Here is a 25,128-nt window from a genome sequence, read left to right as displayed (position 1 = left end):
TGTTACATTTTTAAAAGCTCCCTCCCATGGATTTAAACAAGCAGCCAGGATTGGGAATCATATTGCAATTCAACAGAATATTAAACCATATTTTAAAAATCTTTTTTTAGGTGAAGGCAGACCTTTTCTTAAGCAAAACAAAAAGCAGATATTTAAGAAAAATTTGTTTCCAATCATACAACTATAAATAAAAAGCCACATAAAACAGTTAGTCATAAAACCAATTATTTAATTGAAGCTATAAAAGAGGCAATACACTTGATAAAATAATTAGGAAACAATATTTAGCACATTTTAAAAGATTTAAAACAGGAGAACACTTTACAAAAAGTTGTGTGGGAAATAAAATCCTTAAACTATGAATAGAAACGTAACATTACAGAGTATGTTATAAAATACAACGACAGAAATATAAAAGGACTATGTATACTCTAAGCTGAAAACTATTAATAATGACCAGATATTGAGGTTTAAATTTACAGTTCCTGGGTAAAAGGATCACATTACTTTACACATCTTCCAGACCAACGGGCAGTGTTTCCCAACTAACCGTGAGTGGTATCGTCTTCTACGAAGTCTTTGGCCATCTCTGCTGTGATCACATCAATGTGACTAACCTGAAGGATAAGCATTAAAAACAGCATCTGTTAGATGGTAAAGAAACTTATCAGTGTTCCCACTGGATATGGTAATATTTTAAAAATATAGCCAATTACCTATATAAATTGCATATTTCAAGTCAACTGACTCTAAAACATTGACTGATAAAACCCTTATTTTAATGCTGTTTGTTCAACACAGGAGTTTAAAAAATATTCTGCATTTTAATGCTCTGAAGATACAGATAAGTACTCATGTCTAAATATCTGAACTACATTTTTGTTCAGTTTTTATTACTTTGCTATTTCAAAGAATTTTAAGGCTGAAAACACCTGGAAGAGCCATGTGGTCTAACCAAATATAAATCAACGTATGTAAATGTTAAAGACTGTGCATTAAATAAGCACTAAATAGGCTAGAGAGGAGGATAATGTCTCTTAATGCCAATGAAAATAAAACTATGCAATGAATGCCAAAAAAACCCCTGATAAGCTTCATAAACATTTTTAAGTTTTTTTCACAAAGATATCATCATCCAATAAGCAACAAGTTTCTGAATTTTTTCTCATGACTTAAGTAACAACAAAAAAAGAATTGAACAGATACAATGGATTAAATACCATATGAACTTAAACTTCATGTAAAAAAATTTTACCTTATTTCTGAACTTCACACCATAGAATTTGTCAGCTGACTCAAGCAGTTCAGGCCTAAAAGTAGTTGTAATGAACTGAGCATGTACAGCAAGCTCCATAATCATATCTGTAAAAAGAAAGAGTAATTTAATAAAACCATTTTCTCAGTAGAACTAAAAATTTAAAAAGCAATGATCTTTAATCCTACCTAAAATTTAAAACTGCCTGATTGCATACATCTACAGAAAGCATCAATTTGTTTCTTAAGCTAGGCATAAACCTTTAACACCGATATCTTAGTTACAGAATATAAAAGCAGCATTTCTAACATAGGATTAGAAACAGTATCAGAGCAATGTAAATCTTTCTCATCCAGAGCAACCTTTTCCTGCTACCCACTCCCCCAAAATCTTTTGAACTTACTAAAGATCAGGTATAGATTATTTAAAAACAGAATCAAATCTGTAAATCTGTAAATCAAATCTGAAAAGTTTTAAAAGGAGAGACGTTTGTATAAAAGCTTAACTGGGGTTGGATTTTCAATTGTTTCATGTTTCTGATAGAACTATACTTTGTAGTCTAATATTAAATTTTAAAAACTTTGTTAAAAGAGAAATTATTTTATTGAATAATACCCTGTCTAGTCTCCCCAGATACCTCAGGCAGCAAGAAATATATGATAAAAGAGGCAAGCTATCATTTCTAGTAAGTTACTATGAAGCTATGAAACCAAAACTGTACCTGACACAGCCTTTCTGTGCTGAGCATCCAGAGCCTGGTCAATCTCATCAAACAAGTAAAAAGGAGCAGGGTCACATTTCTGAATGGCAAAAATCAAAGCAAGAGCTACCAAGGATTTCTGTCCACCCGAGAGTTGCTGCATTTCTCTCATTTCACCTTGTTTTCCTGTAAATGACACCTAAGAATATATTTAATTAGAGTTAATATTTCAAAGGGGTAAAATCTCCATCATCTCTTAACATTAAGTTGCATACAGTGTACCAATTTAAGATTTGCAAAATGTTCCACTATGATAATGCTCTCAGGATAATTGAATGTAAAGTTATTTTACCCTAATTCCAACTCCAGTGAACTGGTCAACTGATGGAACACTGCTTTGTGATCCAGAGCCCCTCTCACTTTCACCACTCCCTTCTCCTTCATCCTGAGACTGACTGCCTTCCACATCTCCTTTCTTCATCACCAAAGTAGCTTTGCCACCAGGGACCAACTTCTGGAATACTTCACTAAAGTTTTTGGATACCTTAAAATGAATAATATATAAACAGGTGTCAGATGGAATATGTACTTTTTAAAACAAAGACAAAAATTATTTAAAAGCAATAAAAAAAAATTTTTATTTTTTAATCTTAAGAACAAGAATAACAGATTGAATCCTTGTAAGAGTTGTATATATACTGGATGTCTTTAAGTATCAGAACAATTATCAGTGGAAAAAAAAGCTTTAAAATCTTTACAAATTGAATGATAAACTAAGTATCTGAAGATTTTAGCTTGTGTATTAACTATAAACAGAAACATACCTGTTTGAAAGTTAACTGAATAGCTTCGTATTTTCGAAGTTCAAGTACATTCATCAGTTCCATGATTGATTTGTACCCCCTGTCTAACTCTTCTTGTCGCTTTATTAACTTTTCTTTCTGCTCCGAGAAATTTACAAACTGATCTAAAGCTTTTTTGTTAACATGGCTGTACTTCTTCAATTCTGTGTTGCACTGTTCAAGTTTTCGAAACAACTATAAAGAGGAAAAAAAAAAACATATAAATAAACTCACATGTAGAAAATTTGTAATGAGATTTCATATTTAAAACAAACTAGATTTACCTGTTTGAGGCTCAGTGTCTGGTATTTTTCAAATGCTTCCTGAGGAAGTGACCCAAGTTCTCGGATTTTCTTCATACATTCCTCTTTCTTCTTCAGCAGCATGCCTTGTCGATTTGTCATCTTTTCTAGTTCTTTAGTATCATGGTTTATAGCATCCATGTGTTCTTTTTCCATATTTTTCCAGCGTTCCATACTCTTCTGCAGCTCCTTAATTCCAGCTTCTGTTTTATCGATGGAATTGTCCAAATCTAAAATGGGGGGAAAACCAAGTTAGGCCATAACACTTACTGTATTTTGGCTGAGCCATGCGGCTTGCAGGGTCCTAGTTCCTCGACCAGAGACTGAACCTAGATCCTTGGCATGAAAGCAGGGAGTCCTAACCACTGGATCGCCAGGGAATTCCCCATAACACCTATTTTAAGGTGTTATCTGACCAAAGATTTTAATGGTCAAATCTATCAAAACAAATAGGTTTAAATTTTCCTGTGAAAATTTATGAAAGAATTCAGAATAAAATTGGGAGTGTACACAAGCCATTCATATATAAAGTTTTTATTATTCAATGTTTATAAAAACCTAAAATAATTTTCTTCTCAGCAATTGTCAACAAACTTGATTCAGCTATTCCATGCTTTTGTCAAGAAACTAATAATGTATAGTCTCTTAAAAACTGCCACAAACATTTCAATAAAATGAAGGTGACAATAATCAACACCCTAAACTGTTCACTAGAAACTATTAACGACAAAAACTTCTGGTACATGCTTTTGCCTATTTGGGTATGTCATTTTGTAATACACGGTCTTATAAAACAAATAAGCTAAATTTAACTAGATATCAAAAACACTTTTACAAAATAAAAATTCACCTTCTGATCTTGCCATGGTATCTTTCACCCTTTTATTGATGGCTTCAAGTTCTGAGGTTGTAGCAGTGAGAACAGTACCCCCTTCTGTCTCTCTCAGTTCATTGAGTTCCTATAACACAAAAGGAACACAGGAGCATTAAGCCATAAAAATATAAACTTTGTTAGTTTCAAAATGTTATGACTGCCAATGTTTATATAGCTGTTGATATGTTTGAATAAACACTTAAGGAAACCAAAAAACATACTTCAAATAGTTGTAAATACTTAAGGTATCCATTAAGCAGGAAAAAAATGATTAATGACTAAAATATTTCTTAGCATCTGACCACTACTGAGAAAATATTTGTAACTAATATTTACTGAGTACCTAGAATGTGCCAGATCATCACACAAAACATACTGCTATGCTTCTTTTACACAAGAGGAAACTGGAGCTTAGAAATATCAAATGACTTGACCAACACAGCACACTAGGTGGCAGTGTGAGAGCTCCAAGCCAGGGCAGGTAGTCAGACTGCTAGTCTTTCTGTCCCCAGAGTCCATACTCTAAATCAGAGCCTCTCACGTAAGCATATTCAAAAGGTTATGCTCATCAAGAAACCATCCAAAGAGAACGTACCTGTTCTACTTGGTCCAAGCGTTTTCTCAAATTCTCATTGAGGTAAGTCTCTACTCGAGTAATAATACCTTCTAATTTAATTCTTTCATTCAGTAGTTGTCTGTTTTCCTAGAAGAAAAAAGAAAAACAAATTGTCTGTCTACATAGGGATGCTCATTTCACATACAGGAATGCTGTTAATCTGTTGTTGTCGACATTACTTGTGTTCAAATGAGCTGAAACAAGAGTTTTATACCTTTCCAAAAAGACCTTTATTTTCTTCTCTACTCTTTTATCTATCCAGAAGGCTATTTTTTGTGCCTGGTTCTTTTTATAAGGCATACTACCAAAAATATTTTTCTTTTCCTGCTTTTCACTTTCTGAATTTAGTGTTAATTATTTACATCTATATTTAAGAATCAAATGTTAATCAAAACTTTTTAAATATGTAAAGGTGGTCAGATCAATAAATATAGCAAAGCTAACAAGCTCAATTTTACTAGTGACAAACAGGCATTAAATAAGATGAAGGAAAATGAAGATTTCTTATACAATCCTATCATAAGGTTTAGAAAAACTTACTAAAATCTCATTTACTTTAATGGATACTGGAAGTCTCAATCTTATATTTTCTCAATATCTTTTTCACACTCCTTTACTAGCAAGAAAGACACTTTTCACAACAGTTGATTACCAACAAATTTTTTTTTTCTGTCAACTGTACTTGCCTGCTGAAGTTGACGAATCTCATCATTCAGTGCATCTACTCTCTTCTGATCTTCAAGACTAAGTTGAGAAAGCAAATCCGTTCCCAGTTCTGCTTTCAGTGATTCTCTGGTGGACTCCATAGCATGCAAACTTGCCTCCAAACTTTGTAAGCTACGTTGCTATATGACAGATTTTCCATTTATTAGTAATGGTATTAGTCAGTGTATCACTTACAGTAGTGAAATAATGAAGACCATCTATATTTGATATTAAAGTGAGCTTAAATAATATTATCTCAATTAAATATTAGATGGCCATTACATTCGTTAATTAGAACTATGCAGCAACAAGAAAAATGTTTATGATGCAACGTTATGCAGGACGTGTGGAATAAATGCATCATATTCCATGGTCAAACTATATAAAAATTATGCATATTCATAAGAACAGAAAGAAGTTGCTAGAATGTTAAGGTGGTCTAATTGTGGGTATATACACTACATTTTTAACTTTGTTGCTTTAGTATAATTGATGTACAAAATTAGTTGTTTTTGTCAAAACTGCTCGTTTATGAGACCAATGGATATTATCATTTGTAATAGCAGTAACAGCTCACTTTCTAACTCATTTTAATATAATTTGGACAAAATACAGTCAAATAAATCCATAAATAGCATTTATAGACACAAATGGTACCTGGCTGACTATCGGACAATACTTTTATGCCATGGCTCAAAATGCCTACTTGCTTAATGAAGTTGGAAAATATGAATTTGGCCTACAAAAGTAGACTCCTGAGTACTCATGAGTAAAAGTGTGATAAAGATACATGCAGATACCCAAAGTATGGGCCTAAATGAAAATGGAACATACGTGTATGTTATATAACCTACACAATATATAGTCTACCCCAAATCTATATAACTAAATATATTCTTAAAAAAGTGTATTTACAAACCTTGGGCATAAAGGTTTTCTCTGACTGCTGCCTCTTCTCTTTTAACATCTTCATTTCTGATAATATGCTATCTCTAGATGCTTTAAATTTCCTTTGCTGAGTCTCTATTTGCTGCATTTGGTTCATCAGCTGATCAATTTCATTATTAATCCATATACAAGGCTAAGGAAAATTCACTTCAGTGTCTATTAACTTGTATCCCCTTCTTTTCTTTATCCCTAGATTAAGCTATTTCCCCAAATTTAAGTACCATAACAACGCAGAATTAAATACTATGTCAAGTCTGTTCAGTCATAAAAGAAGCTTTAAACATTTTAACCCACTTCTCTCTCAAAATAACATACAATTTTACCAACTGCTGTACAAAAAATAAAAAAACCATGGGAAAGTCCTAAAGGAAGCTAAATGATACACATTTTAAAATTTATATATTTTTCATTCAAGTATTTACTATGTAAGCCATTATGCCTAAAGCACTATATAAGAGAGTTAGATGTGAAGAGGAGTATTCACGTATTTTCCCAGGCTCTGTGCTCAAAGCTCGCCAAATTTGGGCAGATCTCAAAGTATGCACAGTCAAAGCTAAGACGCTTAATTACCTTCTTCTCTGTGCTCTTGCTTCCAACTGATGACAAAGAAGCTATACACTCACAATTTTTAAAATGCCCAGTCTCAATAAAAATATCCTAATGAAGCAGCAAAAATAATTATTTTCACTGCTTGAGTACCTGTATTGAATATTGTGTGACATAATGCAAGGTATATACACAAAGCACTTTTGCCTTATACCATGGTTATTTTAAGAAAATGGACATGCACAACTGTTGTAGTTGTGAGCCCAACTAGTCACTTTTCACAGAAAATCATTTTTATCTGAAAGAATGGAAAGAACCGTGGTTACTAAGATTTGCATTTTGATGGACATTTCCTCCACTAATACTAAATCTGAAACTCAAGATAATAACCCCTAATAGACATTTTTCAATCCTTATGTATTTAACTTCTGTGTAATATGTGGCATTCCTCATACTGCCCACTTCTTCCATTGAAACCCTATCCTGGTTTTCTTCCTATAATTGTCTGACAAGTCCTCCTCAGCTCCCTTTACAATCTTAAATTTCTGTGTTCCTCAGGTTCTTTTCTCTCAGAAATACACTCATTGCCATTAACTATGTAACAGTTTAAGCAAAGGATATTACAACGGTTTTTAGTTTTCTCCCTGTTTTTGGAAGTTAAACGGACATACTACACAAGCTTAGATAAAAGTCAAAATAAAACACATGGGATATTTCCCCCCACTGTATATGTGAAAATACATATAACACTCAAAAGATTCTATATTCCAACCAAAACACACTTCCTTCTCTACAGCAACACAAGACAAAAAGATATTTTCAATATTTCTGCGCAGATTTTCATTGAGCTTTGCTTCAAGCTCACCAAGTTCTTCTTCCGCTTTTCTAACATCTTTTTGTAATTCAAGTCTAGACTTCCTTGTATCATAATAGCCTCCAGTCAAAGCACCTCGATGACTAACTTGGTCACCTATTAATAAAACATAAGGAAATTAGTAATTCTGTATAACAACTTCTTTATTCAACAATAAATTGATTAATAATTAAACAACTAGATTAATCTAAAGGTTTTACCTATTTAATAAGAACTTAAAAGAGTTTAAGCCGCCCCGGAAAAAATGTTGTTTTACAATATTAACACTTGCACTTAAAAAATGTAAGTGTCAACATAAGTGCAAGTGTTAATAAAATATAAGGTAAACCTGAATATTTGCCAGCAAGGAGAAAAGTGTTAAAGACTAACAGGAATATGTCAACAAGACACAGAACCTAGCTTGAAATTCCCAATGGCCATAACTGGAAATATGAAAATCAAAAATAATAATGGCAATTTGGTAACACACTGAATAATTTAAAAAATCCATGAATCACAGCAATACATAAAAAGGAAAAAAGGAAGGGGCTTTTCTTTACAGAAAAGTGACAGCTAATAAATATAGAAGCAATCACAGAATTTTAGAATGATCATTTTGAAACCCTCAATGTATTAACCAAGTCAGGCAAGGGTCACCAAAGGATGCTAAGCCCTTAGCAAAAAAACTTTTGGGGGAACCTGATATTCACGTGTCCTTAAAGGATAATCCCACATATCATTTATTACTTACAAAGGGGAAAAGGTACCTTTACAACCAAGATCTGCTAGAGGTCAAACCTGGTATCACTAACAGTGGGACACGCAGTAAGAAGTACACATCACTCATGCCAAGAATGCCTAACCTAACCTAATAAAGAGGAAGCAGTAAGACAAATCCACAACACAAAAGATTTCTGAGAGGGCAGACCGAAGCAGCAAGAAGAACCACAGTCCCACAGTGGCTAAAATGAAAACAACATCACAGAAAGTTAACCAGGATGAGAAAAGCAGAGGGTTTTTGTCCCAGATGAAGTGGCAAGATAAAATCCCAGAAAAACAACCAAATGAAGTGGAGAGAGGCCATCTTCCAGAAGAACTCAGAATGATAGTGAAGATGATCCAGAATCTCAGAAACAGAACAGAGACTAAGATGCAGAAATGTTTATCAGAGACCTAGAAGAACTAAAGAACAAATGAGATGAACAATACACTAGAAGGAGTCAATAGCAGAATAACTGATGCAGAAGAATGGATAAGTGACCTGGAGGACAGGATGTTGGAAATCACTGCTGCAAACAGAATAGGAAGAAGAACGAAAAAAAAACAAAGCAAGAATTTCTGGGGGTGGGAGGAAAACAGGAGAACTGTGCTATACTGAAACTGTTTATGCTTCCCTGTAAACATATAGGGGGAAAAAAAAAAAAACAGAAAATGAGGACAAGTGAACCTATATACCAGAGGTTCTTAACCTTCACTCAAAATAAAATTCAGGAGGTCCACTGCTAAATCTCGTTTTTAATATCTTAAAGAATACATTACTATGTCAAAGAAATACTGTGATAACCATGCCAATTGGTTTCTTTGGTGATCCGAAGTATTTTGTTTAATACATTTAAAAAATTTTTGAGAAAAGGTGCCAGAGGCTTCCACCAAACCAAGTCCATGGTGTCAAAAAGGTTAAGAAATTCTACTATGCATTAAATGATTATACTTATGAAACATCAATTAAACATAAAGTGTTAACCTTGTTTAAATTCTGACTTGAATAAACCAACAGGATTTAAAAATGGGAAGTAATTGGACATGAATTTTCAAACACTTTTAAAGGAATTTATTTGTTCAAAGCTAGTAATTACCATTACGAACCTTCCAAGGTAATGCAGTCCATAGTGAAAGCACGGGCCAACTGGGTTGAAACTTCCATACTACGACAAATAAGTGTTTTTCCAAATACATGTTTGAAAGCTTTGTCAAATCTGGGATTGTACCTCAATTTACTTATCATAGGAATAGCATCCTAAAAACAAGTATGTTGTTAGCAAGCAAAGAAATCACAATTAATTCAAATGTGTTATCAGAATTATAAATTATATTTTTCTGAAATACAAATAAACAAAATGCCTTTACATTTCAAACCTGCTGATTTTTATACTGAACAAGTGAGAAAAATAATTCTACTGAAATATCCTGGAAATTGTACTCATGTAAGTCATCCAGGTTTTCAATAGTATAGAGGTTTTCAGAGTACAGTGATAAAGAGCTCAGTGGCTCTGGAGCCAGACTGCTCAAGTTCAGAACTCAGTTCTGCTTCTCAGATGAGTGCTCTGGACAAGTTGCTTAACTTCTGTACTCATCTATAGAACTGCAATAACGACAGTAGCTTCCTCATGAAGTTGTTAAGAGTAGGCGAGTTATAAATGTGAAACATTTAGGGTAGCATCTGTCACACAGAAGGAACAAATATAAACTAGTAGTATATTCTCAAAATATTTACATTTTGTTTTCATCTAATAATCTACACACATATAACCTTAGTTAGATACTCAGAAAAATATTTTTTCAGATAGAATTTATTTTTCCTTTTTTCTCTCTCAACTAGCCGAATCGAATTTTTACATTAGGAAATACATCCTACATATAGAAAAAAGCAATAAATACGTTGCTGCTGCTGCCAAGTCGCTTCAGTCGTGTCCGACTCTGTGCGACCCCAGAGACAGCAGCCCACCAGGCTCCTCCGTCCCTGGGATCCTCCAGGCAAGAACACTGGAGTGGGTTGCCATTTCCTTCTCCAATGCATGAAAGTGAAAAGTGAAAGGGAAGTCACTTAGTCATGTGCGACTCTCCGCGACCCCATGGACTGCAGCCTACCAGGCTCCTCTGTCCATGGGATTTTCCAGGCAAGAGTACTAGAGTGGGTTGCCATTGCCTTCTCCGAATAAATATGTTAAGCTTAAATTAATAATTACAAAGCAAACACCAATATAACCACCATGTGGAACAAGAAACAAAACACTACTATAAAGCCCAGAAGTGATGAGTGTAGCCCTCTTCCAATCACAGTGGTTATCTCCAATGGTTACCTGCTGGTGATGGCCACTCCTATAATTTTGTGGTGATCACTTCCTTGCACTTGTAGTCCTATCATCTAAGATTACTTTTGTTCAGGTATTGTAAAGGGAACAGCACTATATGCATTCTTTCGTGACTTGCTTCACTTACATATCACATTTAGGACTCAATTTCTCCTCCTCAAAATTTCAGAGATAGTTTGTAGATGTAAAAGAAAAAGCTAGACCACTTAAATAGCTCATTAAGATTCTCACTGTACCTCTTCAACTGTAGCTCATTCTCCCAGGGTTTTAGCTTTAACCTTAAAAAACAGTGAAATAACTGCTACTACCATCAACATTCTGAAGCCAAACACCTCAAAGCAATTACATTTTTATCAAGGATGATGTCTAGGTAACATTCTCAATCTGTTAAAAAGCATACCAGCTAATAACAAGAGCACATTATGCTTTCAGAGCCTATCATCTTGCTAGATATTTTAAATCTAATTTATAAGCTGTTTAAAAAAAAGAATATTCAGAAATCTTATTTACTTTAAATACTTCCTCAGGGAATTCTCCAATTATTAAATCTTAATTTCGTCTCCTTGAGTTACACTCTCAGAATATCCTGTACTGATGTATTTTAACACTTGGCACATTTTGCAATGGTTTATGTCACGGCTGTGACCTGTCTTCCTTCCTTTCCTCATCTAGCATTAACTATCCTCTATGGTAAGAAAGGAATGTTTACTTCACAGACCATGTGAACCACAGTGTATAGTGCTTATTGTGCACTAACATGTGCTAAACCAAGAAAAACACTTATTGAAAGACAGACTTTAATACACATCAACTCACATTGGTTTCAGGATAGGCAGTATCCCTTACATCTAACTTGTTAAGAGGTAGGAAAGTAACCTCTCCAGGAAGATTCATTTTATTAAACTCCATCAAAATCTTCGTGCTGACTTCATCTGAATCAACAATGTGATAAAATAACCTACAGGTAAAGAGAATGAGATAGGTCCAAAGTGCTTTAAACATTTACGCAAACAAGTTACTTTTTTCTATGCAATCCAATTTGTATGGGGAGGGCTACTCAGAAAATCCCAATGGAGGGAGAGGAAGTACAAAAAGGAGAAGTTCTAGTTTCTACAACTAGGAACAAACACTGAGCATCAATGTATTTAATTGCAATATTAAACAAAAGAGGATTGGAATATTAAATAAGAGGATATATTTAAACTACAAAAGGTTGTTTCTTAGGTTATTCTTAGTTCCTCTTTTCTTTAAAAACTCAAAACATCAAGCAAAAAAACAAATCTCACCTGTTTCCAGCAGTGACTTCCACACATGTGTAGAAAGCAGGCTCACATTCAAAGTTATTCATCACAATACCATGATAGCCATTTTGAACATGCTGGTTTATTCCTTTTCGACGGAAGTGGTCTAGCACTTTATTTATGCTATCTATTCCATTTAAAATGGCCTATTCAGAAACAAAAAATTGTAAAATATTGCTAATGGCACTCATGCTGATATAAAATGCCCCCATTACTCTATACATTAAAAAAATATACCAAATTGGGAGATCGGGATTGTCATATACACAACTACATATAAAACAGACTACTAATTAAGAACCTACTGTACAGCACAAGGAACTCTACTCAATACTCAGTAATGCCCTGTTTGAAAAAAGAATCTAAAAAAAAGAGTGGATAACTTATAGGTATAACTGATTCACTTTGCGGAACACCTGAAACAAATACAACTCTGTAAATCAACTATATTTCAATAAAAATTTTAAAAAATAAAAAATATACCACAGATTAAATACCTTCTCCAGCAATAGGTCAACTCCCTTGAAATATGCCAACTATGTGCAACACCTTGTATTATGGATTGTTCCATGAGATTAGCATTAAAAATGGACCCTTCATCTAGAAATCAAAAGTGCTATTTTTAATAGCATGGGTGCTTAAATGATATCCAGTATTTCACATTTATAAGACAAGTTAATTTGCATTCTTCTCTTGAAAGCTAATAAATTCTTATGCAGTAATAACTGACTCAATGCCAACTGAGGTAATGAAAGAACCTACCCACCTTTCCTGTTGCAGCTCTAAGAAGTTGCTGTTTCTTTTCAAGATCTTCTCTTTTAGCAGCAAGTGCCTGCTGTTCTGCATTCTCTTCTCTCCACAAGTAACTAATCAATAAAAAATAGACTGTCTTCAATTTTAAAATTAAGACAATATGCTAACAGTTTACAATTTTGAGGGAAGACTGAAATTAAACTTCTATAGTTAATTTATAATTTAAAGACCATTTAACAGCCAGTAACTAGCATTACTCAACAATATTAAGGCATACTTTAGTCTATACTAACTTTCTTTCACTTTGTAATTCATCTTTCTTATTTTTTACTTCATAGTATTTTCTGTCCAGTTCTTCAACTCGAGCTTTGACTTCATTAAGATCCTGATCCAGTTTCTATGGAAATAAAAATAATTCAAATTTAAAATCTAATTTCATACAAACTAATCCCTAGTAACAGAAAGCAGTTCGGTTGTTACCAGAGGATGGAACAGGCCAGGAAAGGAGGGAGGGAGGAATTACCAAGGGATATGGGAAACATTTTGGGGTGATCAATAGGCTTGTTATCTTAATTGTGGTAATGGTTTAACAAGCACATACATGTATCAAAACAATTAATTTGTTCATTAGTGACCTTACTACTTCTATAATATATACTCTAGAATTTTAGAAGAAAAAAATTTATTAATAAATTCTCAAAACACTGCAGTGTAAACTTTTCACATGGCCCCTCTACACACACACACACACACACACACACACACACACACACACTAGAACACAAGAGATTTAGGAACATACTAAGAAGCAAAAGGCTCTTTTGCGCAATATAATAAGCACTGTAAAATCATCTCTATCCAATATAAAGAAGAGTTCACCCTCACAAGTGGTCATTTTGATACACTTAAATGTGACTGAAATATTGAAAAATAATCTCAAACTTGAAAAAGAATGAATAAAACCTCTCACTGCAAAGTCCTGTTTTAGCACCAAGCTTTTTCAAAACATGCATCTGTTGAGGTTGATATTTCCATGAACTCAAGATAAAAATGCCTTTTAAGGCAGGACTGTAGCTATCTCAACTGAAACTATACTAACAAACTCCCAAATAACTGACTACCTCAATCAATCTGTTTTCCATTCCTGACCAAAGTCCAAAGCACACTGGCCAGTAGTATATTACTCCTGGTCACTTGTCCTACCAGCTGAGCTGTTTATGGTTACAGAATCAGTTCTGTTTGCTCCCTGGTATGTTTTTGTTTTTAGGTGACTGATTACATTAAACATTAGATAAACTGATGATATGAGTACTAGGAAAAGTTGTTCTTTTAAAAAACTGATTTAGTTCTGAACACACTCAAAAACGAGTCACTGGAAATTGAATTAAGTGGGCAAAAACCTCTAATATATAATACAAAAGTGCTTATGGTAAGGAAAAGGCAATGGCAACCCACTCTAGTACTCTTGCCTGGAAAATCCCATGGATGGAGGAGCTTGGTAGGCTGCAGTCCATGGCGTCGCTAAGAGTAGGACACGACTGAGTGACTTCACTTTCACTTTTCACTTTCATTCACTGGAGAAGGAAATGGCAACCCACTCCAGTATTCTTGCCTGGAGAATCCCAGGGACAGAGGAGCCTAGTGGGCTGCTGTCTTTGGGGTCGCACAGAGTCAGACACGACTGAAGCGACTTAGCAGTAGAAGCAGCAGCATATGGTAATAGATAATATGTACTTTATAATGGGCTTCCTAGGTAGCTCAGTAGAAATGGAGTAGCCATCATAGTCAACAAGAGAGTCTGAAAAGCAGTACTTGGATGCAATCTCAAAAACAGAATGATCTCTGTTCGTTTCCAAGGCTGTCCATTCAGTATCACGGTAATCCAAGTCTATGCCCCAACCAGTAATGCTGAAAAAGCTGAAACTGAAGCTGAATGTTTCTGTGAAGACCTACAAGACATTCTAGAACTAACACCCCAAAAAGATGTCCTTTTCATTACTGGGGACTAGAATGTAACAGTAGGAAGTCAAGAAATACCTGGAATAACAGGCAAATTTGGCCTTGGAGTACAGAATGAAGCCAGGCAGAGGCTAATAGAGTTTTGTCAAGAGAACACACTGGTCATAGCAAACATCCTCTTGCAACAGTACAAGAGAAGACTCTACACATGGACATCACCAGATGGTCAATACAGAAATCAGGTTACATTCTTTGCAGCCAAAGATGGAGAAGCTCTATACAGTCAGCAAAAACAAGACCAGGAGCTGTGGCCAGATCAGGAACTCTTTATTGCCAAATTCAGACTTAAACTGAAAAAAGTAGGGGAAACCACTAGACCATTCAGGTCTAACCTAAATCAAATCCCTTATGATTATACACTGGAAGTGACAAATAGATTCAAGGGATTAGATCTGATAGAGTGCCTTAAGAACTATGGATGGAGGTTCATGACACTATATAGGAGGCAGGGATCAAGACCATACCCCCAAAAAAAGAAATGAAAAAAGGCAAAATGGCTGTCTGAGGAGGCCTTACAAATAGCTGTGAAAAGAAGAGAAGTGAAAGGCAAAGGAGAAAAGGAAAGATATACCCGTCTGAAGGCAGAGTTCCAAAGAAGACCAAGGAGAGATACGAGAGCCATCCTCAGTGATCAATGCAAAGAAATAGAGAAAAACAATAGAATGGGAAAGACTGGAGATCTCTTCCAGAAAATTAGAGATACCAAGGGAACTTTTCATGCAAGGTTGGCACAATAAAGGACAGAAATGGTATGGACCTAACAGAAGCAGAAGATATTAAGATAAGGTGGCAAGAATACACAGAACTATACAATAAAGGTCTTTACAACCCAGATAATCAGGATGGTGTGATCACTCACCTAGAGCCAGACATCCTGGAGTGTGAACTCAAGTGGGTCTTAGGAAGCATCACTATGAACAAAGCTAGTGGAGGTGATAGAATTCCAGTTGAGCTGTTTCAAATCCTAAAAGATGATGCTGTGAAAGTGCTGCACTGGATATGCCAGCAAGTTTGGAAAACACCAGTGGCGACAGGACTGGAAAAGGTCAGTTTTCATTCCAATCCCAAAGAAAGGCAATGCCAAAGAATGCTCAAACTACCAAACAATTGCACTCATCTCACATGCTGGCCAAGTAATGCTCAAAATTCTCCAAGTGAGGCTTTAACAGTAAGTGAACCATGAACTTCCAGATGTTCAAGCTGGATTTAGAAAAGGCAGAGGAACCAGAGATCAAATTGCCAACATCCACTGGATCACTGAAAAAGCAAGAGAGTTCCAGAAAAACATCTATTTCTGCTTTATTGACTATGCCAAAGCCTTTGACTGTGTGGATCACAACAAACTAGAAAATTCTTAGAGAGATAGGAATACCAGACCACTTGACCTGCCTCCTAAGAAATCTGTACGCAGGTCAAGAAGCAACAGTTAGAACTGGACATGGAACAGACTGGTTCCAAAATGGGAAATGAGTATGTCAAGGCTGTATACTGTCACCCTGCTTATTTAACTTATATGCAGAGTACATCATAAGAAACGCTGGACTGGATGAAGCACAAGCTGGAATCAAGACTGCTGGGAGAAATATCAATAACCTCAGATATGCAGATGACACCACTCTTATGGCAGAAAGTGAAGAGGAACTAAAGAGCCTCTTGATGAAAGTGAAAGAGAGTGAAAAAGTTGGCTTAAAACTCAACATTCAGAAGACTAAGATCGTGGCATCTGGTCTCATCACTTCATGGCAGATGGGGAAACAGTGGCTGACTTTATTTTTGGGGGCTCCAAAATCACTGCAGATGGTGACTGCAGCCATAAATTAAAAGATACTTGTTCCTTGGAAGAAAAGCTATGACCAATCTAGACAGCATATTAAAAAGCAGAGACATTACCTTGCTAACAAAGGTCCGTCTAATCAAAGCTATGGTTTTTCCAGTAGTCATGTATGAATGTGAGAGTTGGACTATAAGGAAAGCTAAGTGCTGAAGAATTGATGCTTTTGAACTGTGGTGTTGGAGAAGACTCTTCAGAGTCCCTTGGACAGCTAGGAAATCCAACCAGTCCATCCTAAAGGAAATCAGTCCTGAATATTCATTGGAAGGACTGATGCTGAAGCTGAAACTCCAACTCTTTGGCCACCTGATGCGTAGAACTGACTCATTTGAAAAGACCCTGATGCTGGGAACTACTAAAGGTGGGAGGAGAAGGGGACGACAGAAGATGAGATGGTTGGATGGCATCACCGACTCAATGGACATGAGTTTGAGGAGCTGGTAATGGACAGGGAGGCCTGGCGTGCTGCACTCCATGGGGTCACAAAGAGTTGGACATGACTGAGCGACTGAACTGAACTGAAATGGTGGCTCAGTGGTAAAGAATCTGCCTATTAAGGCAGGAGACATGGGTTCGATCCCTGGGTGGGGAAGATCCCCTGGAGGAGGAAACGGCAACTGACTCCAGCATTCTTGCCTGAAAAATCCCATGAACAGAGGAGTCTGGTGGGCCGCAGTCCATGGGGTCGCACGGTTGGACACGACTGAGCACACATGCACGTGTAACAGTAATTCACAACGTCAGGTCACAAAGCCAAGGAAAGACCGAGGAGCTGATGCAAATTAAAGCAGTAACAGAAGCACGACGACTAAATGCAGTATATGACCTTATACTGAATCCTGAATTGTTTTCACCCAACTTTACGGAGAACTGTATTTACACGTGCAGCTCATAACATGAAAGTCCCCTCGGAGTGCCAACCACTACTCATATTCATAAGAAATATCTTGGGTTCTACATCAAGATTGGTATACACTCTAGTGAAGAATGTTGATAAAGAAGGCTATTCAGGTGTCGGGGGTAGGCAGTATATGGGAAATCTCTATACCTTCCTCTCAATTTTGCTGTGAACCCAAAGATGCTCTTTAAAAAATGTCTAAAAATAAAGACTGGTACATAAGCATATACTTATCTTTAAATATTTACATATAAATACATGTAAATATTATACATGAAATGCATATAAGTATACATATTTAAGATTTTATGTTTCCAGTGACTTTTCTGATAAACCAACCATACCAACAGTAAAGACCTTGTAAGGTAAAAAGGTTCCTTCTAGGCATGTGTATATAAATAAATACATATATTCTTACCCTACCCCTGTCCTACACACTCCCTTCTCACCACTTCGATCATCTTCCAATCACCTATATATATCTGCAAGTATCAGGTGCTTAAGAGAGCATTTTTCTCTCTTTCTATTTTTAAATAATTTACAATCTTTCTTATTCAAAGTAATGGTTTTATCTTCTACTTCAATTTTTAAGAAAATGCTAACTAAACATGCAGAGTGAATGTTTAATTCATTTAGAAAATGTTATAAAATCAGCAATGTGTTAACAAAATATATTCTGCAGTAAGTTATTACATTGATACAATATTACATTATTATATAAAAATGGAAATATTTTAAATTACTATAGTCATTTTAGATTTGTATGATATCACTTAAAGTTAACTGTAAAGTCCAAGTACATGTTGCTGACTCATAAAAAATATATTTTAAATTTATTTAATCTATATGACACTCACTGACATGGCAAAAAATCTTTAAAAAAAGAACCACCATATGTATATTAAACTGTGCTGGTCTTATCTAATTAAGTATCTGTCTTGTGTATTTTATGATAAACTATTTACAAATAAAACTTAAACAGATAAACCTGCATATGTTCACACTCAAAGATTTCACAAAGCAGCTACAGAAGTTCTTACATTATACTGCTCCAGATTTTTCTCTTTATTTGCCTCAGTGTCCTCCAAATCCTTGTGTATAGCGGCAATCTGTCTTTTCTTGTCGTTAATAGCTTGATCTAAAGACTTGAGTTCCTTTTTAATCCACTTATCCCTTTCTTCTTTTGATGTAAACTGGCTTCCTCGACCCTGCTTTGCATAAAGGTCGGTTCTTTCCTGGGTAGCTTGGGCCAATCTACACAAGACAGAAAAGAATGGATTAAAAAGGAGAACAGGAAATAACCAAGTTTAATTGCAATCAATACCTCAAGAGTACAGAGAGACAATAACCATTTTTGTAATTCCATACAAGAAGGAAAGAAGGAGAATTCCCTGGTGGTCCAGTGTTTAGGACTGTGTGCTCTCACTGCCGAGGGCCTGGGTTTGACAGCCAGGGCACTAAGACCCCACAACCCACATGGGGAAAAAAAAAAGGAATTAAGTATAAAAAGCAACTATTATCTAATAGTGCTTCTAGGACTAGCTCTATTTAACATTAATTTAACTTCAAAATCACTGTGAAATTCAGGTAAAACAGCCCATCCTCTAAGGATTTAAGGTCCTTCCTGGTCTGGGTTAATCACTAAACCTAGACAAATCTAGCACCCTACCTCAGGATTTTCAAAAATGCTCCAACTATATTTAATTATTTAAACATTTTCAACACCTTACAATGAAAGACATTATAAAAGTTAAAAGGCAAGAGAAAACACATAAAACATACAGGACAAATATTAACCCCCAGATAACATAAAACAATACTATCGAACAGTAAGAAAAAATAAAATCAGGAAAAAAATGGACAAAGGATATAAACAGGAATTTCATTAAAATGAACATGAGGCATAAAAACACGATAATGTACTAAATTGTGAAGTCGGCAAACACTGGCAAGTCCAATCTACAGACAGAAACTAAAACGTATAGATGTTAAAAGATGTCAAGTATGAAAAGAAGGTGGCAGAATGAACACACAGCAGGATACAATTTGGGTAAACAAAGTCCAAATTTTAGCTATATTATTATGGGCAAGTTACTGAACTTCCCAGAGCCTTAAATTTGTCAAACTTATAGTGAAGATACTGTGGATCACCTAGGGCTTCTAAATAGGCAATATGCATACACTAATACTGGCCCACAGTACTGGCTGTTACTTTGAAATGGGCATTTAACTTTGCCCTTAATTACTAACTTCCTAACCTATAATTCTTTATATAATAAGGTTCTATAGAGGAACCACACAGAAAATTAGAATTGGTGAAAAAAGTCCCAGACCTAGCAATTCCTCGCTCTTCTTTTTCTTTTACACTGTTGAATTTAGGTTCTGTTTCTGCCAGTTCTTTCTGCTTTTCTTCTATTTTTTCAAGCAGCTTCTGCCTTTCTTTTAATAAGCGTTTCTGTAAATAAAGCAAGATAAGTAAAAATGTAATCTGTTTAAAAACTTTTCTTATTTTTAAATCCAGCATAGGATATTTTCTCATGAAAAGAATTTATGAGAAAACTGATCCTGCAACATAAAACTAATTTTTAAATGTAAGTAACTGAAAGTACTCAGTTGCAACTTGAATGCAAATTAATTTTAATGTGCCAAATTTTTTACAAAAATTCAAGCATGTACCCCTGTCACAGAAAGGACTGTCCTTCAAGCATGCACCCCTGTCACAGAAAGGATTGTCCTCTGCAGTTTCCAATCACCTGAACATTTATGTCTTTCATTTTCAGCATTTTAACTTACCCTCTGTTCACTATTGCCTGCCAATTCATCTTGTAAATCCTTGGCTTTAAGCTCCAATTTAGTTCTCTGCTTAATTTGTTCCTGTCTTTCAGCACTGAGCTGTTCCTTTTCTTCTTTCATAGCTGAAATTTTTGTTTTCAGTTCTCTAACTTGGCGCTCAATATCCTATTCAAAAAGTATCAAATAGAAACAAATTAGACAACTAGAAATACAAAAGCAAAATCAGGACATCATTGGTTTGTCTCTTCTTTTTCTCTTATTTAAACTTTCAGTACTACTCTCTTTCCAATACTCAATCCCAGTGACACCACTACTTGAAGTTACCATTCCATAATTCTGGTACAGAAAGGTTAACTTAGAAGTTAACCTAAGTCTAGTTTATAACCTTACCTCCATCTTATCTCTTGCATCCTGCTGAGCATCTCTTAATTGTCTGGATTTTTCTCCACTTGTCTCTCGCTTAGCAGAAAGCTGGAAAAAAAACCAAGCTATGATTTCCAACCCATTTTGGATTTGTTCAATATTTTATAACATCTAGTAAAAATCTTTAAGTATCTGCTAAAACAAGCATTCACTTAAAAAAAAATTTCCCCCAAAATAACTGTATTGGGTTTAAATAGAAAATGCCTATAGTTTTCAGCATTACCTAAAACAAGTTTTTGTACAAAATGTTAGCAATACTAATTACAAAATACACCTTAAAAAGCCAAGAAAGAAATTCGTGAAACCCTAAAAGTTGTTTTCTTCTCATCCTGGTCTGCCTGACACCACCACCTAATTATATTTCAGATGCAACTACAGCAAGGACCATGTGAGTCATTTTCCTTGGAGTAGACTCAAAGAGTAAATGTGCTGAGTAATAAATTCACTAAGAAATTTTAACATTTTTGAGGTATGTATTTAAAAATCATTGAAAAGTATAAATACAGTATGAGTTTAATATATTCATAAAAATAAAATTAAACAAGTGGCAAAGGTAAGTATTTTACCTCATCAAGTTTAGCACGAGTCTCGTTAAGTTCCTGATTGTAAATGGTATATTCCAGGGCTCGTCTCATCTTATCCCACTTTTGATACTGAGCTAGTTCTTCCTTTTCTTCCTCTAAGGTATGTAATCTCTCTTCAATGTATTTTAACAACTCATTGATTTTTTCCCGTTTTCCCTCTTAAAAAAAAATGGGAGAAGGATGAAGGAGTTGAATAAAACTTTTAGGCAGTATCAATTCTCAAATATACTGTGTAAAACTTAATCTTAAGCACTTTAGCATTACTTCTTTGACATTAGGTGGTAACCAAATCTAAGATACTAAAATGGCAATTAAAATGCTTTATTATGGAAAGTATGAGAGAATAAACTTATACATGGTGACACTGATTCTTATATTACATGCTACAGGCCTTTGTTTAAGCTTCCTTTAAAAGTTAATGTGCCTCCCCATGACATTAGGGAAAAAAACCACAAAACCCTACTTAATATCACTGGTGTCACTGATTCTCAATTCTTATAACAGCATTATCTATATAGCTGCCATATACTGAACAGTTACTATATTCCAATCATGGTGTGACTTTGCTCCTCTATTCGCCACTACAAACTATTAAAAAGGACTTCACAGATGGGAAAGCTTTGGACCAGAGAGGTCAAATCTCAAGTCTGAATATCAGGCAACTATTATCTAGACTTTGAACGTAAGGGTCTCTGACTCTAAGCCACGAAAGGGCACAGCACTTGAAAGGCAAAGTTGAGTTTCCATAATGAATGTACTAAGGAAGAGTCCAAGTTCAAAGTTTAAGTTTTACATTTACTTGCTTCTGAATAAATTAAAACCTAATGCCAACTGATATTTCAGCATTTTTTTTCCTGAGGAATACATCCAAATGTGTTATCCTCACTAATAATGAGAAAGACTTTAAAGGCACAAAGCAGCTGACCTAGAATGGTACTATTATCTCACAGTAACAATTCTTTATTCAAAGAGACAAACTGTTAGAATTCGCAAACCTTAAACTGCCTAACACTAATTTTCTTTCCAATCAGTCTACAGGCAAATTATTATACAATATACTCCTGAGAATAGACAACTTCTCTCAAGTATCATAACACAATGAAAAAGCAATACACAGAATAGAAGAAATTAGGCAGAATAACATTTATTTTACCTGTTTCCTTCATTAAAGATATGCTTTCTTCTTTTCGTTCATCATACACTCTAGTACCAGCTACTTCTCTTAACAGTTTTAGTCTCTGAGAATCTGGTGCTGTTGCCATCTGGTTAATCTAAAAATTTTAGAAAAATAATTATTTACAGAGCTAGATTGCTCTTTAGGAACTCTACCTTGAAAGGTATTCACATACCAAGTTTTAAGTATCAGTTCACAATAGGAGAACAGCAATGAACAGAAAAGATCTTACCCTCAAGAAACCTACATTCTAGTGGGGAAAAAAACAGGAAGCATACATACCATTACACTATAACTGCCATGAGGAAAAACAAAACAAAATAAGAAACTGTAGCATTAAGAGTTAGGGTGACGGCAGTGCTCTTATAAAAGACGCAGACAACATGGATGGTTTCTATGAAATGACCTTGAGCAGAAATTGAAACAATACAAAGGGACCTATGCTGCATGCACGCAGGAAGTCTCAGATAATTGCTTTCAAATCAGCCTCCTCTTAAAGAAATTTCTCACAAAGACAGTCTCTTCAAAAATCTCGCTCTTGAAAGTGAAACACATATTCTTGCTAATCCCTTTTTCTTTCCAACACATAGCTAAAAACACCTCCAACATGAAATAAGAAGTGGATATTTTAAAAGGATTCTCCCCTAGTCCAAAATAGCACAACAGGTAACTATTAGGACACTGCAGGGTATGTTCTAAGAAAAATAAACTATTTTAGATATATATAGTTAAAATATATGAGGAAATAGTAGAACAATCAGCTCAAGTATATAACTCCTAAAAACTTTAAAAAATACAATTCGATTGAGGGAAAATAACGTAGCATTATGCAGATTTCTGGTAATGTAAGCTTTCTAGTGTGTTATACTAACAGAGTATTAATTTCAGAAAGTAACTTTTTTCAAATGTAATTTTTAGAAAGTTTCTACAATACTCTTAACTTCTACAAACCAAAAATATCTGCAGATCACTAAGAAAACATGATCCACTTAAATAATTCTGCTGAAATACTTTTATCCCACTATGCAATGGATCTGTTTTGCACTTTATGGCCACAAAAAAGGTATTATTAATACAAACTCCAGGGCAAAATAAATCAATGAAAACAGAAGATAGTATGGTCCATTTTCACCCGAATTTAACCATTAGAATGAAATAAAATTCATCATTCAATGAATATAATCAGAAAACAAATTCCATTTAAAAAGATACACATTTTTTACCTTTCCTTGTTTAACAATATAATAAGGATTGCTTCGAGAAAAACCAGCACTTTCAAGGAGATTCATCACATCATTTTTCCTGTTGATAAACAATTAAAAATTTTTTCAAATATATAACAATCTAACAAGAGGCAAAGAATACACTAACCCTTGAGCTAAGGAGCATGAAGAACTACAGAACAGTCATTAAATATCATTCATATCAGCCTCAGGGAATCTTCTGATTCTTATGCTTGAACTCTAAATAATGATTTGCTGAACACGAGACAAAAGTACCTCATATATGAGCCAAGTAAAATACTTATACTCTTTTGTATAAAAATCATAAGCATAAAAATGCTTACGTGACCATTTTCTTGTCTAAGAAATACTGATCCTTTTTGGCACCGATAACTCTCCGAAGTGAAACTTCCTCTTTGTCGATCTAAGAAAAAAACATAAATGCTCAAACATAAATCTAACAGTAAATGTTTTGGAAACATTTCAGTTAATAGGGTCATTTTAGAGTCCGTCACCATAGCAGTTATTTTGAAACTTCAATTATCTCACTAAAGATATGCTGCTGCTAAGTCACTTCAGTCGTGTCTGACTCTGTGAGACGCCATAGAAAGCAGACCACCAGGTTCTCCCATCCCTGGGATTCTCCAGGCAAGAACACTGGAGTGGGTTGCTATTTCCTTCTCCAATGCAGAAAAGTGAAAGTGAAGTCACTCAGTCATGCCCAACTCGTAGCGACCTCATAGACTACAGCCTACCAGGCTCCTCTGCCCATGGGATTTTCCAGGCAAGCGTAGTGGAGTAGGTTGCCATTGCCTTCTCCAAGAAAGATATGCTATGAATACTCAATTCCATGACAAAGACCTTTTTTTAACAACAGCTTGCACATTCCCACTTGTTTACCAGAATGTTCAAAACTTTAAGATAAAGTTAGTATGTAAGCTATAGCTATTTTAGTATAAACTAAATCATAAAAGCCTTCCTGGGTAGCTGAAACAGTAAAGAATCCGCCTTCAATGCAGGAAACCTGGGTTCGATCCCTGTGTTGGGAAGATCCCCTGGAGAAGGACATGGCAACCCACTCCAATATTCTTGTCTGGAGAATTCCATGGACAGAGGAGCCTGGAAGGCTATAGTCCAGGGACTTACAAGCAGCTGGACACAAATAAGTGACTAACACACACAAATCATAAAAGCCTAAGTACAGCTATAAATAAAAGTTTCAAAGCATGAAAAAAGTCAGCTGCATCAATAAAATTCTCAACATTATTACTGAAAAGAAAAAAAGTTACTCACCGGTAACCGGTTGTCTGAATTGTCAAAAATAATCTCCACAAAAGCAGAAATAACACGAGGACCAGTACCCTCCTAAAACACAAGAAAAAATTAATGTTATTTA

The 25,128-nt window shown here is 35.0% G+C and overlaps 1 protein-coding gene across 2 annotated transcripts in view; it reads right to left on the bottom strand.

Moving 5' to 3' along the window:
- Positions 1-208: 208 nt before the first annotated feature.
- SMC3 (structural maintenance of chromosomes 3) overlaps positions 209-25,128 on the bottom strand; it is a 38,504-nt gene continuing 13,584 nt past the window's right edge. The window contains exons 5-29 of one of the 2 annotated variants that reach the window (XM_004020189.5): positions 25,026-25,097; positions 24,077-24,156; positions 23,733-23,811; positions 22,489-22,606; positions 21,318-21,493; positions 20,719-20,799; positions 20,329-20,493; positions 19,869-19,990; positions 18,576-18,789; positions 13,081-13,184; positions 12,801-12,900; positions 12,020-12,180; positions 11,550-11,691; positions 9,508-9,658; positions 7,606-7,758; positions 6,214-6,365; positions 5,276-5,434; positions 4,569-4,676; positions 3,950-4,058; positions 3,082-3,329; positions 2,780-2,992; positions 2,308-2,499; positions 1,977-2,154; positions 1,256-1,362; positions 209-617 (exon numbers count right to left, since the gene is read on the bottom strand). In XM_004020189.5, coding sequence (XP_004020238.1) covers positions 546-617; positions 1,256-1,362; positions 1,977-2,154; positions 2,308-2,499; positions 2,780-2,992; positions 3,082-3,329; positions 3,950-4,058; positions 4,569-4,676; positions 5,276-5,434; positions 6,214-6,365; positions 7,606-7,758; positions 9,508-9,658; positions 11,550-11,691; positions 12,020-12,180; positions 12,801-12,900; positions 13,081-13,184; positions 18,576-18,789; positions 19,869-19,990; positions 20,329-20,493; positions 20,719-20,799; positions 21,318-21,493; positions 22,489-22,606; positions 23,733-23,811; positions 24,077-24,156; positions 25,026-25,097 — 3,456 coding nt within the window. In that variant the 3' untranslated portion in view covers positions 209-545. Of the gene's footprint in view, positions 1,363-1,976; positions 2,155-2,307; positions 2,500-2,779; positions 2,993-3,081; positions 3,330-3,949; positions 4,059-4,568; positions 4,677-5,275; positions 5,435-6,213; positions 6,366-7,605; positions 7,759-9,507; positions 9,659-11,549; positions 11,692-12,019; positions 12,181-12,800; positions 12,901-13,080; positions 13,185-18,575; positions 18,790-19,868; positions 19,991-20,328; positions 20,494-20,718; positions 20,800-21,317; positions 21,494-22,488; positions 22,607-23,732; positions 23,812-24,076; positions 24,157-25,025; positions 25,098-25,128 lie in introns of both variants that reach the window. The other variant, XM_060404450.1, reaches the window with a different exon arrangement.

Source organism: Ovis aries, chromosome 22, assembly GCF_016772045.2.
Source record: "Ovis aries strain OAR_USU_Benz2616 breed Rambouillet chromosome 22, ARS-UI_Ramb_v3.0, whole genome shotgun sequence".
Classification (NCBI taxonomy): Eukaryota; Metazoa; Chordata; class Mammalia; order Artiodactyla; family Bovidae; genus Ovis; species Ovis aries.
This window is presented reverse-complemented; position numbering and strand designations above follow the sequence as displayed.